Genomic DNA, 13,894 nt, shown 5'->3' with positions numbered 1-13,894 from the left:
AGTGACAGGACAGCAAGGGGAGGGGCGAGTATAAAAGGGACAGGGAGGGCACAGAGGAGTCAGTTGGTGATACGTCAGACACGGAGCAGGAGACGGAGGGGGCATGAGAGAATTGGAAGGACACTGACAGTTGAGAGAAGAGACCAGCAGCAGAGCGTAGATATGCAGTGGCCCTCAGGAAAGAGGCGCCAAGCTTACTGACAGGGGACTGCCTCTTCACCCCAGTCCCGGGTTGCGATCTGCCCCCGGTCATCCTCGGCCGTTACCGCTGAGCTTGAGCCCTCCGCGGCCTGTCCGCTCCCTCTCCCAGCTGCTGCCATCCCCGTTTAGCCTGCGGTTGCGGCCTGCCCGCTGCTACCCACAGACGCTGCCGTTTCACTACAGCCCATGGTTGCAGCCTGTCTATCACCGCTCACAGCCACCTTCACCCCCTGCAGTCGGCAGATTGGGCCTGTTCCTCATCAACAGAGACACTCTGCACACAGCCTCAGGCTGTGAGCGTGGCCAGTAAACCGCCACTCTTGAGCACTGCGACACAACCCTGCTTGGGGACAGGAGTCCCATTGAACTCGCTAACAAGCGCAACCCAGCTGTTACAACAGGGGGTTACTTCATTTCAGGACTCCATCAGTGCCTGTTGTGCCCCAACTCCTCCAGGGCGCTGGAACGCCCGAAGACTATTCCAAATCTTCAGCAGCTGGGCCCAGCGGCTGCAATTCCAAGGCAGCCTCATCAAAGATGCCACAGCAGCTTCATCAAAGACATCAAAGCAGCTTCATCCGCAATGCAGTTCCAACAGTTCCAACAGTTCCAACAGAGACACCGAGGGACGTCAGAACGGATAAGTGACATTATAGAGTATAAGGACCCGTAGACGGCCATACCATGGGCCCATAATAACCAGCCTCGGCCAGGTTAGTCCTGGTCTTTTCAAATAGTGTTTGGTTGTACTGAGTCCCTGCGAGGACTTAGTATAGCCCTAGCGGCTTCAAATTATAAAAGTTTGCTTTTCAAAGTTCAACCAGTCTCGCGACTCGTCACGGCATCCTGCGAACCTGCTGTTACCTACACTTGGCGTAGTTGGCCGGATGCAGTCTCTGAGCGCGGACAATGACGCCCCAGACAAGGGCAGGGCCGTGAACTCAACAGTTGACGAGGGCCCTCATTCCAGCATTTCGTTGGGGGCTATGCTGAGCAACCTGCCTAGATTTTCTGGCTCCAATACCATGCTATGGAGCTGGACAGAGCAAATGTGGGGGCTCTTTCGAATGCACCCTATGACTTCTGACTTGGAAGCAGAAGTAGCTCTCATGGCAATAGACGGGGAGGCTCAGAATTCAGTGATTTTAAAACCCTCGGGACACCGCAACACCTTTGATAAGGTTTTGCAAATTTTAGAACAGACCCATGGGGACCCAACCAACGTGGGAGAGTTAAGAACCCGGTTGTTCAGTCGGATACAGTGGGGGAGACCATCACCAAGTATTTGAATGTCCTCCAAGAGTTACACACGAAAGAAAAGATGGCGTAGGGGTAGGATCTGTTGACATTACACTACGCGACCTGTTGGTGACTGGACTGCGGACCCGTTAATAAAGCAGGCATTACCGGAGCAGATCAGAATGAATCCATGTATAGACTTTTCCGAGGTGGGAAGTCAAGCACGCGTTCGAGAACAGGAGCAGGGAATGGTGGTCCTCGTGGGGAAGGTCCGGAGTGTGGAGGCTTCCCTGAACGCAGTTGCGGAGCATCAATGGGTAGAGGAAATGAAGCAGGAGTTGAAGAACATCCAGGGCGAGTTGGCTGAAGTGAAAAGAAGGACTGAGTCTGGGACTGGACGGCCTAGTTTCAACCCTGGTCCCTGGGGACCCCGCCCTACCTAGGGGGAACAGACCTCGCAAACCCGGTGCAATTAGTGCGGGGAGCCGGGCCACTTTGCCTGAGAGTGTCCGCGGCGTGGGAGATACCCACCCCGGCGGCCATTAAACTAGAGGGCTGGGGGGACGCCACTCTGAGGCAGAAACCACGATTAGGGGTGGTGGAAGTCCTGAAGATTTGGTTCCAAAGTGTCCGGTGGTATGGGCAAAAGTCGAGGGCCGTGCCGTCCGGTGCCTGGTGGATACAGGGTCACAAGTAACAACTATGCCTGCAACTTATTTCCGGCAGAATTTCCCCAAGGCAGCGAGACCCCAGTGGGGGCCCATGATCAGACTGGTAGCTGCCAATCAATTACCGGTCCCTGTTGCCGGGGTGGTGTGGGTACAGGTGACGCTGTGCAGTAAATTCCTCGGCCGCAGAGGAGTGGTTCTGACCCACGGAGAAACTGATAAACAGCACCCAGCTATTCTGCGCATGAACATACTGCAGGAGTTCGGCAATCTACTCCTCAATGATCACACGCATGAGACCTTGAAACAGTGGGGTTCCCACACGGCCCAAGGACAGTTATTCCAGCAGTTGGTGCGGGAAGCACGAGTCCTTCAAGACTGCCAGGAGGGTGAGGCCCTGGGCAAAGTCATTGCACCAGCGACTTCCATGCTTGTACTGCCCCCTGGAAAGACAGTGTGGCCATGCCCATCCGAGCGCCGATACCATTGGAAGACGTGGAGATGCAGGTGGAGCCATGCTGCTCGGAGCGCATATGTCATGGCTTGAACAGGGTTCTTGCCCTGCACTCACAGGGTTAAGTGTTCGTGGCCTCTTTCTGGATCTGGGAGGGGTATTTATACTCACTCTTTACCAGGGTTCTCTGTCAGCTATACTGTTGTTCTGGTGTGTCTGACCCCTGGTGTGCGTGTATTCTGCGTTGCTTGTTTGATTCCCGTGTATGAACCGGCCTGTTCCCTCACTCTGTACTCCGTCTCTCGCTTTGGTACTACTGTCTTCTCCGGTTCTGACCTCCTGGCTTGGCTATCGTTACTCCGTTACAGTTTGTCCCTATTGTACCGTCTATTGCCCGTTCTGGTTTTCTGACCTATTGCTACGTCCTGACTATCCTTTCTGTCTAGACCTCGTGGTACTGTATTGCTATCTGGTGCTTTGACCCTGGCTTCGTCTGGTTTCTGTCTCTGTCTATGCCCCTTGGTAACATTGCCCCGTAGTTACCTTTCTAGGAGTTTCCCTGCAGCTCCTAGATCTGTGGAGCTTAGGCCACACCCCCAGCAGTCATGTGCTTCAGGTCCTGATACTCTGAAGCACGCATCGTCAACGCTGCTGCCCTGCTCCACAGGTATCTGTGAGTACTGTCTTTGTACTCAGGACACCCGCACTGGCACAGTGAGCAAGTGCAGTGCGGTGTTCCTGACAGCATACCCCCTGGCATACTGGTGGCTCGCTCCCTGATCACAGTGCAGAAGGGGACTGTCCTGGTGCGCTGCGTCCACCTTGAAGACCAAGGCATCACTCTGAAGCCCCGGACAGAATTGGCCAAGCTAGTAAGGCCTTTTGAAGAAGTACTACCGGCCCCTGCAGTTCAATTGAGAGTGCAATCCGAGGACCCCTGGGCAGTAACTATCCGTACTCTACAGGCTACCGAAATTTCAACTCAGGAAAAGGGTCGAATCATCCTGGAACAAATACGGGCCGAACTCTCCGGACTAACTGCAGCCCAGCTCTCTCAGATAAAAACACTGCTCGGACAGTACCACGAGGTATTTGCTTGTCATGAGGAAGATTTTGGATGTACCACCGCCATCACCCATGGAATTACCACGGCAGGAGCAGCCCCCATCCGTGAACGATATTGACAGATTCCTCCACAACTCTACCAAGAGGAGAAAACTTGTCTAGCCCAAATGCTACGAAAGGGAGTGACTCGAGAAAGCCAAAGCCCCTGGGCTGCTCCTATTGTGTTGGTTCACAAAAAGAATGGCACCTTACGATTCTGCGTGGACTATCAAAAGCTGAATGCTCGCACTATCAAAGACTCATACCCACTACCGCGAATAGAAGAATCCTTGTCCGCCTAGGGGAAGGCGACGTACTTTTCTACTTTGGACCTGGCCAGTGGGTACTGGCAGGTACCAATGTCAGAAGAAGACAGAGCAAAGACGGCGTTAATATTTCCTATGGGGCTATTTGAGTTTAATCGAATGCCGATCGAACTGGCCAACGCCCCGGGGACCTTTCAGTGGTTGATGGAGCGGTATCTAGGAGATCTCAATTTTGAGGCCACGTTGAGATACCTGGATGATATCATCATCTATGCTGCCACTTTTGAGGACCACCTGAAGCGGTTGGGGCAGGTACTCGGACGGCTGCAAAAGTACGGGTTGAAGGTAAAACCCCAAAAATGCCATCTATTTTGCACCCAGATCAAATATCTTGGTCATGTCATCTCAGCGGAGGGCGTAATGCCGTCCCGGGAAAAGGTTGCTGTCATTCAGGGATGGCCTACCCCCGAGACAATAAAAGACGTGTGGGCCTTCCTGGGGTTGGCCGGATACTACCGTTGTTTCGTAAAGAATTTTGCATGCCGGGCTCGAGCCCTGCACGATCTGCTGAAGGGGGCTGCCGCTGGGGCAAATGGACGAAAAATCCAGTGGCGACAACCTCAAGAAGAGGCCTTCCAAGACCTTAAGGCTGCGCTTCGGATGCTCCAGTGTTAGCTTATGCGGATTTCTCGCAACCGTTCATCCTGCACACTGACAGGAGTCTTCATGGGCTGGGGGCTGTGTTGTCACAAGTTCAAGACGGCCGGGAGAGAGTGATCGCGTATGGAAGCCGCTCACTCCATGATTTCGAGCACAACCCTGACAATTACAGCGCCTTTAAGCTCGAGCTCTTTGCAGTAGTGTGGGCCATGACAGAGCAGTTCGCAGAGTACCTGGCGGGCTCCGAAGTAGTGGTGCGGCCCGACAGTAACCAGCTGGCCCTTTTGGAAAATGCCAAACTGTGAGCTCTGGAACAAAGATGGGTGGCCCGGAAGGCGAAATTCAACTATAAAATTATCTATAAAAGAGGGGCCGAGAATGTACACGCTGATGCTCTCTCCAGGATTTGACATACAACCCCAGGGAAGAGTCGAGACGACGAATTAGAAGGGGAAGAGATACCGTTCGCCCTCACCGCTGCTGTGCTTACAGCTGCCACCCAGGAAGTACCTCCCACGGAGACCCTAAGGGGCATGCTGGAACAATGACGGGATAAGAGGATCCAACAGCAGCAAGAAGACGAAGAAATTGGGCTTCTCTGGAAATAGGTAACCGCTGGCAAACTGCCCACTGACTCACAAAGACAGACTTTGAGTTAGGACATGTCGCTGATGTTACGACAATGGGAGAGACTGGTTATCCGAAAGGGACTATTGTATCGTAAAATGACATCATGAACAACATCTATGACGAGTTGGCAGGTAGTTGCGCCCGGAGCCCAACAAACTGGCTTGAGAAGCCTACGAAAAAGGGGCTCATTTCGGAGCTCAAAAGACCTTGCAATGGTTACAACAGAAAATTTAGGACTGGCGAGCCTACCGGATGGGGGAGTGTAGGGAGGAGGACCCCCACAGCTTGTCTGGGCCGGAACCAAGGGGACCCCCATCTGAGTTCCTAAGGAAACAGTACCCGGGGAACAGAGGAGGAGAGTGGACTGTTGAGAGTGACAGGACATCAAGGGGAGGGGCGAGTATAAAAGGGACAGGGAGCACGAAGAGGAGTCAGTTGATGATACATCAGACACGGAGCAGGAGACAGAGGGGGCGTGAGAGAATTCCAAGGACACTGACAGTTGAGAGAAGAGACCAGCAGCAGAGGGTAGATACGCAGTGGCCCTCAGGATAGAGGCGCCGAGCTTACCGACAGGGGACTGCCTCTTCACCCCAATCCCAGGTTACGATCTGCCCCCGGTCATCCTCGGCCGTTACCGCTGAGCTCGAACCCTCCGCAGCCTGTCCGCTCCCTCACCCGGCTGCTGCAATCCCCCTTTAACCCGCGGTTGTGGACTGCCCGCTGCTACCCATGGACGCTGCTGTTTCACTTCAGCCCATGGTTGCAGCCTGTTTATCACTGCTCGCAGCCACCTTCACCCCGCTGCAGTCGGCAGATGAGGCCTGTTCCTCGTCAACAGAGACACTCTGCACACAGCCTCAGGCTGTGCGAGTGGCCAGTAAACCGCGACTCTTGAGCACTGCGACACGACCCTGCTTGGGGACAGGAGTCCCATTGAACTCGCTAACAAGCGCAACCCAGCTGTTACAACAGGGGGTTACTTCATTTCAGGACTCCATCAGGGCCTGTTGTGCCCCAACTCCTCCTGGGTGCTGGAAAGCCAGAAGACTACTCCAAATCATCAGCAGCTGGGCCCAGAGGCTGCGACGCCAAGGCAGCCTCATCAAAGACGCCACAGCAGCCCATCAAAGACGTCAAAGCAGCTTCATCCACAATGCAGCTCCAACAGAGATGCCGAGGGACGTTAGGACAGATAAGTGACATTTTAGAGTATAAGGACCTGTAGACGGCCATACCATGGGCCCATAGTAACCGGCCTCGGCCGTGTTAGTTGTGGTCTTTCCAAATAGTGTTTGGTTGTACTGAGTCCCTGAGAGGACAACTGTTGTTACCCCTTTTTGGTTGCTTAGTATAGCCCTAGCGGCTTCAAATTATAAAAGTTTGCTTTTCAAAGTTCAACCAGTCTCGCGACTCGTCACTGCATCCTGCGAACCTGCTGTTATCTACACTATATAAATAAAGAATATTATTATTATTGTCATTGAACCATTTCTTCATCAATCTCGACGTATGCTTTGGGTAGTTGATCTTCTAGAACAGTATGTTGTCAAATATCCAACCCCTTTGGCTGTGAAACAACCCCATATAATCAGCCTTCCTCCACCAAACTTGACAGGTCCTTCAATTCGTTAACCCCTTTTTCCTCTTGTTTATTCCTACTGACACACTGAGTTATTAGGTAAAGTGAGAACAGGTTGTATTTTGTAATATACTGGAAGAAAAAGATTTTTCCATCATCAGGAGGTAAACAGTAACAATGCAGTGACATGACATGAATCTGTACAACTGACCTTATGCTAAATAGTTGAAATTTAATTTTGTGTATGAGCTAGCCAAGGTGATTTTCTGTAAAATGATGGTAGTCTCACGTTCAAAGCCATAGTGGATGGTGAGATATGGAGCCTGAAAGTCAAAAGTTCAAAACATTGTTACCCTTTTTCTCATCAATATATTTCACTCAGATCTTTTTTCACTCCCTACATCTGATCACTCACTCATGCCACCTACACCTCAAAAACATCTCTAGATTACGACCTTTTATTACTCTTAACTCTGTGAAAACTCTTACCATCTCTCTTATTCATTCTTGTTTGGACTATTGAACTCTCTACTAATCAGTCTCCCTCTTACTAATCTCTGCCCTCTCCCATCCATCCTGAATGAAGCAGCAATAATCCTATTCCTCTCCAACCGCTACACCAGTGCACTGATAGCACATCCGCTACAGAAACCAATACAGTGGGGCAAAAAAGTATTTAGTCAGTCAGCAATAGTGCAAGTTCCACCACTTAAAAAGATGAGAGGCGTCTGTAATTTACATCATAGGTATACCTCAACTATGGGAGACAAACTGAGAAAAAAAAATCCAGAAAATCACATTGTCTGTTTTTTTTTCATTTTATTTGCATATTATGGTGGAAAATAAGTATTTGGTCAGAAACAAGCAATCAAGATTTCTGGCTCTCACAGACCTGTAACTTCTTCTTTAAGAGTCTCCTCTTTCCTCCACTCATTACCTGTAGTAATGGCACCTGTTTAAACTTGTTATCAGTATAAAAAGACACCTGTGCACACCCTCAAACAGTCTGACTCCAAACTCCACTATGGTGAAGACCAAAGAGCTGTCAAAGGACACCAGAAACAAAATTGTAGCCCTGCACCAGGCTGGGAAGACTGAATCTGCAATAGCCAACCAGCTTGGAGTGAAGAAATCAACTGTGGGAGCAATAATTAGAAAATGGAAGACATACAAAACCACTGATAATCTCCCTCGATCTGGTGCTCCACGCAAAATCCCACCCCGTGGGGTCAGAATGATCATAAGAACGGTGAGCAAAAATCCCAGAACCACGCGGGGGGACCTAGTAAATGAACTGCAGAGAGCTGGGACCAATGTAACAAGGCCTACCATAAGTAACACACTACGCCACCATGGACTCAGATCCTGCAGTGCCAGACGTGTCCCACTGCTTAAGCCTGTACATGTCCGAGCCCGTCTGAAGTTTGCTAGAGAGCATTTGGATGATCCAGAGGAGTTTTGGAAGAATGTCCTATGGTCTGATGAAACCAAACTGGAACTGTTTGGTAGAAACACAACTTGTCGTGTTTGGAGGAAAAAGAATACTGAGTTGCATCCATCAAACACCATACCTACTGTAAAGCATGGTGGTGGAAACATCATGCTTTGGGGCTGTTTCTCTGCAAAGGGGCCAGGACGACTGATCCGGGTACATGAAAGAATGAATGGGGCCATGTATCGTGAGATTTTGAGTGCAAACCTCCTTCCATCAGCAAGGGCATTGAAGATGAAACGTGGCTGGGTCTTTCAACATGACAATGATCCAAAGCGCACCGCCAGGGCAACGAAGGAGTGGCTTCGTAAGAAGCATTTCAAGGTCCTGGAGTGGCCTAGCCAGTCTCCAGATCTCAACCCTATAGAAAACCTTTGGAGGGAGTTGAAAGTCCGTGTTGCCAAGCGAAAAGCCAAAAACATCACTGCTCTAGAGGAGATCTGCATGGAGGAATGGGCCAACATACCAACAACAGTGTGTGGCAACCTTGTGAAGACTTACAGAAAACGTTTGACCTCTGTCATTGCCAACAAAGAATATATCACAAAGTATTGAGATGAAATTTTGTTTCTGACCAAATACTTATTTTCCACCATAATATGCAAATAAAATGAAAAAAAAACAGACAATGTGATTTTCTGGATTTTTTTTTCTCAGTTTGTCTCCCATAGTTGAGGTCTACCTATGATGTAAATTACAGACGCCTCTCATCTTTTTAAGTGGTGGAACTTGCACTATTGCTGACTGACTAAATACTTTTTTGCCCCACTGTATAAGCTTATTACTCTCACCCACAAAGATCGCTAAAGTTCTGCACCACCCTACATTTTCTCCCTCATCTCTGGCAAACACCCTACCCATCCTCTTCATTCTGCTGATGACAGAAGATTAACATCCTTAATAATCCGACCCTCCCACACCCGTCTCCAATACTTATCGCGTGCTGCACCAATTCTCTGGATTGCACTTCCCAGGACATTTAGATTAATTCCCAGTATCCACAGTCTTAAACATGCCCCAAAAGCATAATTCTTTAGATTGACCTATTGCCTCACCTCACTTATGTAACTATTCATGTTTTGCCTTCCAAAAGTTTTTTCCAAACCTGGTCACTTGTAGCCTCTGTTTACACAGCCTCCATGCACTTAATAGCACTCTATATCAGTATTTATACTTATACTGACTGGTGACCGGTCCATGCAGTGTTATTTGAATACCCTATTTATGATATTTATGGCTGGACCATACAAAATAAGTACTTTTTACCACTTACCTTTTATGTCTCCCCTATTTCCTCATAGATTGTAAGCTTGCAAGCAGGGCCCTCACTCCTCTTGGTTGCTGTTGAATTATGTGGTTAGTCTGTTTTGTCTTTATTGTCCCCTCTGAAATGTAAAGTGCTGCCGAATATATTGGCGCTATAAATGTAAAAATTATTATTATTGTAAGGGGTGCACTGCAAATGGTTGTACTTCCAACAATCAGCAAGTTATTACTTATCCTATAGAAGAGAGTTATCCTTTAAACATGGCGTATAATGGGATCACCATGACACTAAGTTGTGGTGCTACTGATGGGTTTGCCATAGCGGACGGAAGGGGTGTCCACAAAGGTGTGCAATTTTGCTGTGTAGGTCAGTATTTTAAGCCCTGGCAGATCAAATACCAAATGAAAAGTAAAAACAAAATAAAAATGTTACCTAAAGGCGACATTCTTATTTTTGGTAAGCCGTTTCCATATTATTAATCGTTACTTATAGAGAGACTGTTAAACTATGCCATACCCGGTTCTTGCAAAATTACCCCAGGCTTTCATAATTTTTTTGCTGAGCAACTGTTCTTCTTCAGTGAAATTACTTCCTTTAGTGAGAGGCTTTCCAAACATAAATGGCAGGATAGCACCGTGAAGGACTCCCATCCATTTAGGCCAAACTTCTTTAGAGGAGCGATGGTTAAATTCATAAAAATATATGTTTGATTCACGTTTTGCCATTTCATCAGCAAAATATTTCATTGGACAAATCATGTAATAATCTCGTAATATAAGCTCCATGGCTTCTCTGTTTTTCTCCAAGTTGTGTTCATCCTCCCAATCTTTATATTCAAATAATATGGATTCAATTCCAATATCTCCAGTTATTGGGAATAACCCCTTAATTCCTTGCATTACCTGTTCGGTGGTTAAAAGACTGTCATGTTCTCTACTCATACCAGGTACCCACGTTATTGTAAAAGGATTTCCATCATCTTTGGTGCCACCTATTAAAATTTCATTTTTTTTAGACATTTTCTTTATAATATTATTTGGCATATCACTAATAAAGTCAAAATCAACAATTGGTATAATGTGTGTAAGAGAAAATGGGTGTTTTGTTTCCACCAATAATTGCTTCTCGACTATTTTTGTAGGATCTGTGTTTTGAAGACATGCTACCAGTGCATCATCATTATCAACTGGACAGTCTAAAAGTTTGGCTAATTTCATGGTTAGCCTCTTGGCTCTTTTGTGAGAATTCATTGCCCATCCCGCACTAGGAGAACCACTTTGCACAATCACCCTATTAAAGTACTTTTGGCTTCCGGGAGAAAGTAAATGTAAGCCAACACATGCTGCTCCACAGCTATGTCCAAGCAAGGTAACACTGTCAGGATTGCCTCCAAAAGATGCAATGTTTTCGTGAACCCACCGAAGTGCCAACTGTTGGTCAAACATGCCAGCATTTCCTGGAATGTCTTTATTTCCTGGTAATGCCAAAAAGCCTAGAGCTCCAACTCTGTAGTTCATTGATACCACAATCATGTCCTCTGAGTAAGCGAGAATACTCGGGTCATATAGTTCCATAGATGAAGTCCCAGAAATGAAAGCTCCACCATATATAAATATTATTACTTGTGCAGACTTTGGATTAGATGATGGAACCCAAACATTCAAAAATAGACAATCTTCACTCATTTCATTGTTGACTTGCCACATATTTGAACCAGGAAAATTAGCTCGATCTTCATATCTTTTTTGATAACAGGATTTACCAAATTTTGAAGCGTCATAGACACCGTGCCATGGTTTTCGAGGCTCTGGCTTTTTGAATCTTTGTGTTCCCATTGGTGGTTCTCCATAAGGTATTCCCAGATAGGCAATCACTGATCCAGAATTTGTAGGTATATGGAAACCTCTGACCTTCCCTAGTTTTAATTCCACAATTATTCCATGCTCAGCATAGACATTTAGTGCTAAAGCAAGTATCAAAATGGCATATGCCATAAAAAAGTTGATCACTTTATGTCTATGTTTTTCCATTATTCCTGTAATAAAAACAATAAGCAATTGATTACTTTAAAGTGCATGTTTTTGTTTTGTGATAAACAGCTAAATCTTTGGCTCTAGAGGCTTGGTAAAAAGATATCTGGGGTAACAACGTCTATCAAGCAAGCTCAACTTTTCACTAAGGTTGCATTTACACTGCATATCCACTTTAAAAAATGCAGCAGCTGTCAGCTGTACACTATAGCTGACATCCTTCTACATCAGACTTGACGGGTATTGGCATTGCCCATGGTTTTTTAACCCTCTAGATGCTGCTGTCAATTGTGAAAGTGACATCTAAATGGTTAACGGAGCATTGGGGTTCCATAATTAACACAAATGGCACCCTGAGATCATGACTGAGTAGCCCTGATGGATGCCATAGCAGTCCAAGGTCAATTAATGGCTTTAGATTCAGCCAGCTATCACGGACTGTACAGATGTTAGCAACATTTTAGTGATAAATAATATAATTTTTCATTCCTGTCTTTCCAATATTAATTCCTGAAAAACATGTGAAGAGTTAATAAACCCATTGATAGCAGCTCTGAATATGTTGAAGGGTATTGTTTTTTAAAACAGTATAACTTTTGGAAGTTTTTCAGTATATGCTCTGCAAAGTCACTTCAAAACTGAACAGGTCTCTAAAAAATAAGTTTTGTAAATTTCGTTGAAAAAAAAATTGCTACTAAATTTTCAAGCCTTTTAAAATCCTAACAGAATTAAAGGAAAATTGACCAGTCATGTTGATGTAAGGTAGACATAAAGTAACTGTTTATTAACCCCTTTACCCCCAAGGGTGGTTTGCATGTTACTGACCCGGCCAATTGTTACAATTTTGACCACTGTCCCTTTCTGAGATAATAACTTGTGGAACGCTTCCATGGATCCCGGTGATTCTGACAGTGTTTTCTCGAGACATATTGTATTTCATGTTAGTGGTAAAATTTCACTCATAAAGCTTGCGTCTATTTGTGAAAAAAATGGAAATTTGGCAAAAATGTAGAAAATTTCACAATTTTCCAACTTTGAATTTTTATGCCCTTAAATCACAGAGATATGGCACACAAAATACTTAATAAGTAACATTTCCCACATGTTTACTTTACATCAGCACAATTTTGGAAACAAATTTTTTTGTTAAAATGTTATAAGGGTTAAAAGTTGACCAGCGATTTCTCATTTTTACAACACCACTTTTTTTTAGGGACCACATCACATTTGATGTCAGTTTGAGGGGTCTATATGATAGAAAATACCCAAAAGTGATATCATTCTAAAAACTGCACCCCTGACGGTACTCAAAATCACATTCAAGAAGTTTAGTAACCCTTCTGGTGCTTCACAGGTATTTTTTGAATGTTTAAAAAAATGAACTTTTAACTTTTTTCACAAAAAAATTACTTCGGGTCTAATTTTTTTTATTTTACCAAGAGTAACAGGAGATATTGGACTGCAAAGGTTATTGTGCAATTTGTCCTGAGTATGCTGATACCTGATATGTGGGGGGTAACCACTGTTTCGGCGCATGGCAGAGCTCAGAAGGGAAGGAGTGCCGTTTGACTTTTTCAACGCAAAATTGGCTGGAATTGAGATCGGATGCCATGTCACGTTTGGAGAGCCCCTGATGTGCCTAAACAGTGGAAACCCCTCACAAGTGACCCTAATTTGGAAACTAGATCCCCCAAAGAACTTATCTAGACATGTGGTGAGAACTTTGAACCCCCAAGTGCTTCACAGAAGTTTATAACGTAGAGCCGTACAATTAAAAAAATCATATTTTTTTCCACAAAAATGATCTTTTCACCCTCAATTTTTATTTTCACAAGGGAAACAGGGCCTCAAAAGTTATTATGCAATTTGTCCTGAGTATGCCGATACCCCATCTGTGGGGGTAAAACACTGTGTGGGCGCATAGCAGAGCTCGGAAAGGAATTAGCGCCGTTTGACTTTTTCTGTACAGAATTGGCTTGGCGCCAAATCACATTTGGAGAGCCTCTGAAGTGCCTAAACAGAGGAAACCCCCCACAAATGACACAATTTTGGAAATTAGACCCCCCAGGGAACTTATCTAGATGTGTGATGAGAACTTTGAAACCCCATGGGCTTCACAGAAGTTTATAACGCCCGGGTGTGAAAATAAAAAAATCATATTTTTTCCACAAACATGATCTTTTAATCCCCAATTTTTTTATTTTCCCAAGGGTAACATGAGAAATTGGACCCAAAATTTTGTTGTCCAATTTGTCCTGAGTACACTGATACCCCATATGTGGGAGAAAACCACTGTATGGG

At 46.0% G+C, this 13,894-nt stretch overlaps 1 protein-coding gene across 3 annotated transcripts in view; it reads right to left on the bottom strand.

The window, feature by feature from the left end:
• Window positions 1–13,894, bottom strand: part of LOC141083087 (cholinesterase-like) — a 362,676-nt gene that overhangs the window by 134,791 nt on the left and 213,991 nt on the right. For all 3 annotated transcript variants that reach the window (XM_073567263.1, XM_073567262.1, XM_073567264.1), the window contains exon 2: window positions 10,080–11,598. In XM_073567263.1, the coding sequence (XP_073423364.1) occupies window positions 10,080–11,593 (1,514 nt within the window). In that variant the 5' untranslated portion in view covers window positions 11,594–11,598. The remainder of the gene's footprint in view (window positions 1–10,079; window positions 11,599–13,894) is intronic.

This window comes from Dendrobates tinctorius, unplaced genomic scaffold, assembly GCF_039654945.1.
Source record: "Dendrobates tinctorius isolate UK_male_01 unplaced genomic scaffold, ASM3965494v1 ptg000019l, whole genome shotgun sequence".
Taxonomy (NCBI): domain Eukaryota; kingdom Metazoa; phylum Chordata; class Amphibia; order Anura; family Dendrobatidae; genus Dendrobates; species Dendrobates tinctorius.
This window is presented reverse-complemented; position numbering and strand designations above follow the sequence as displayed.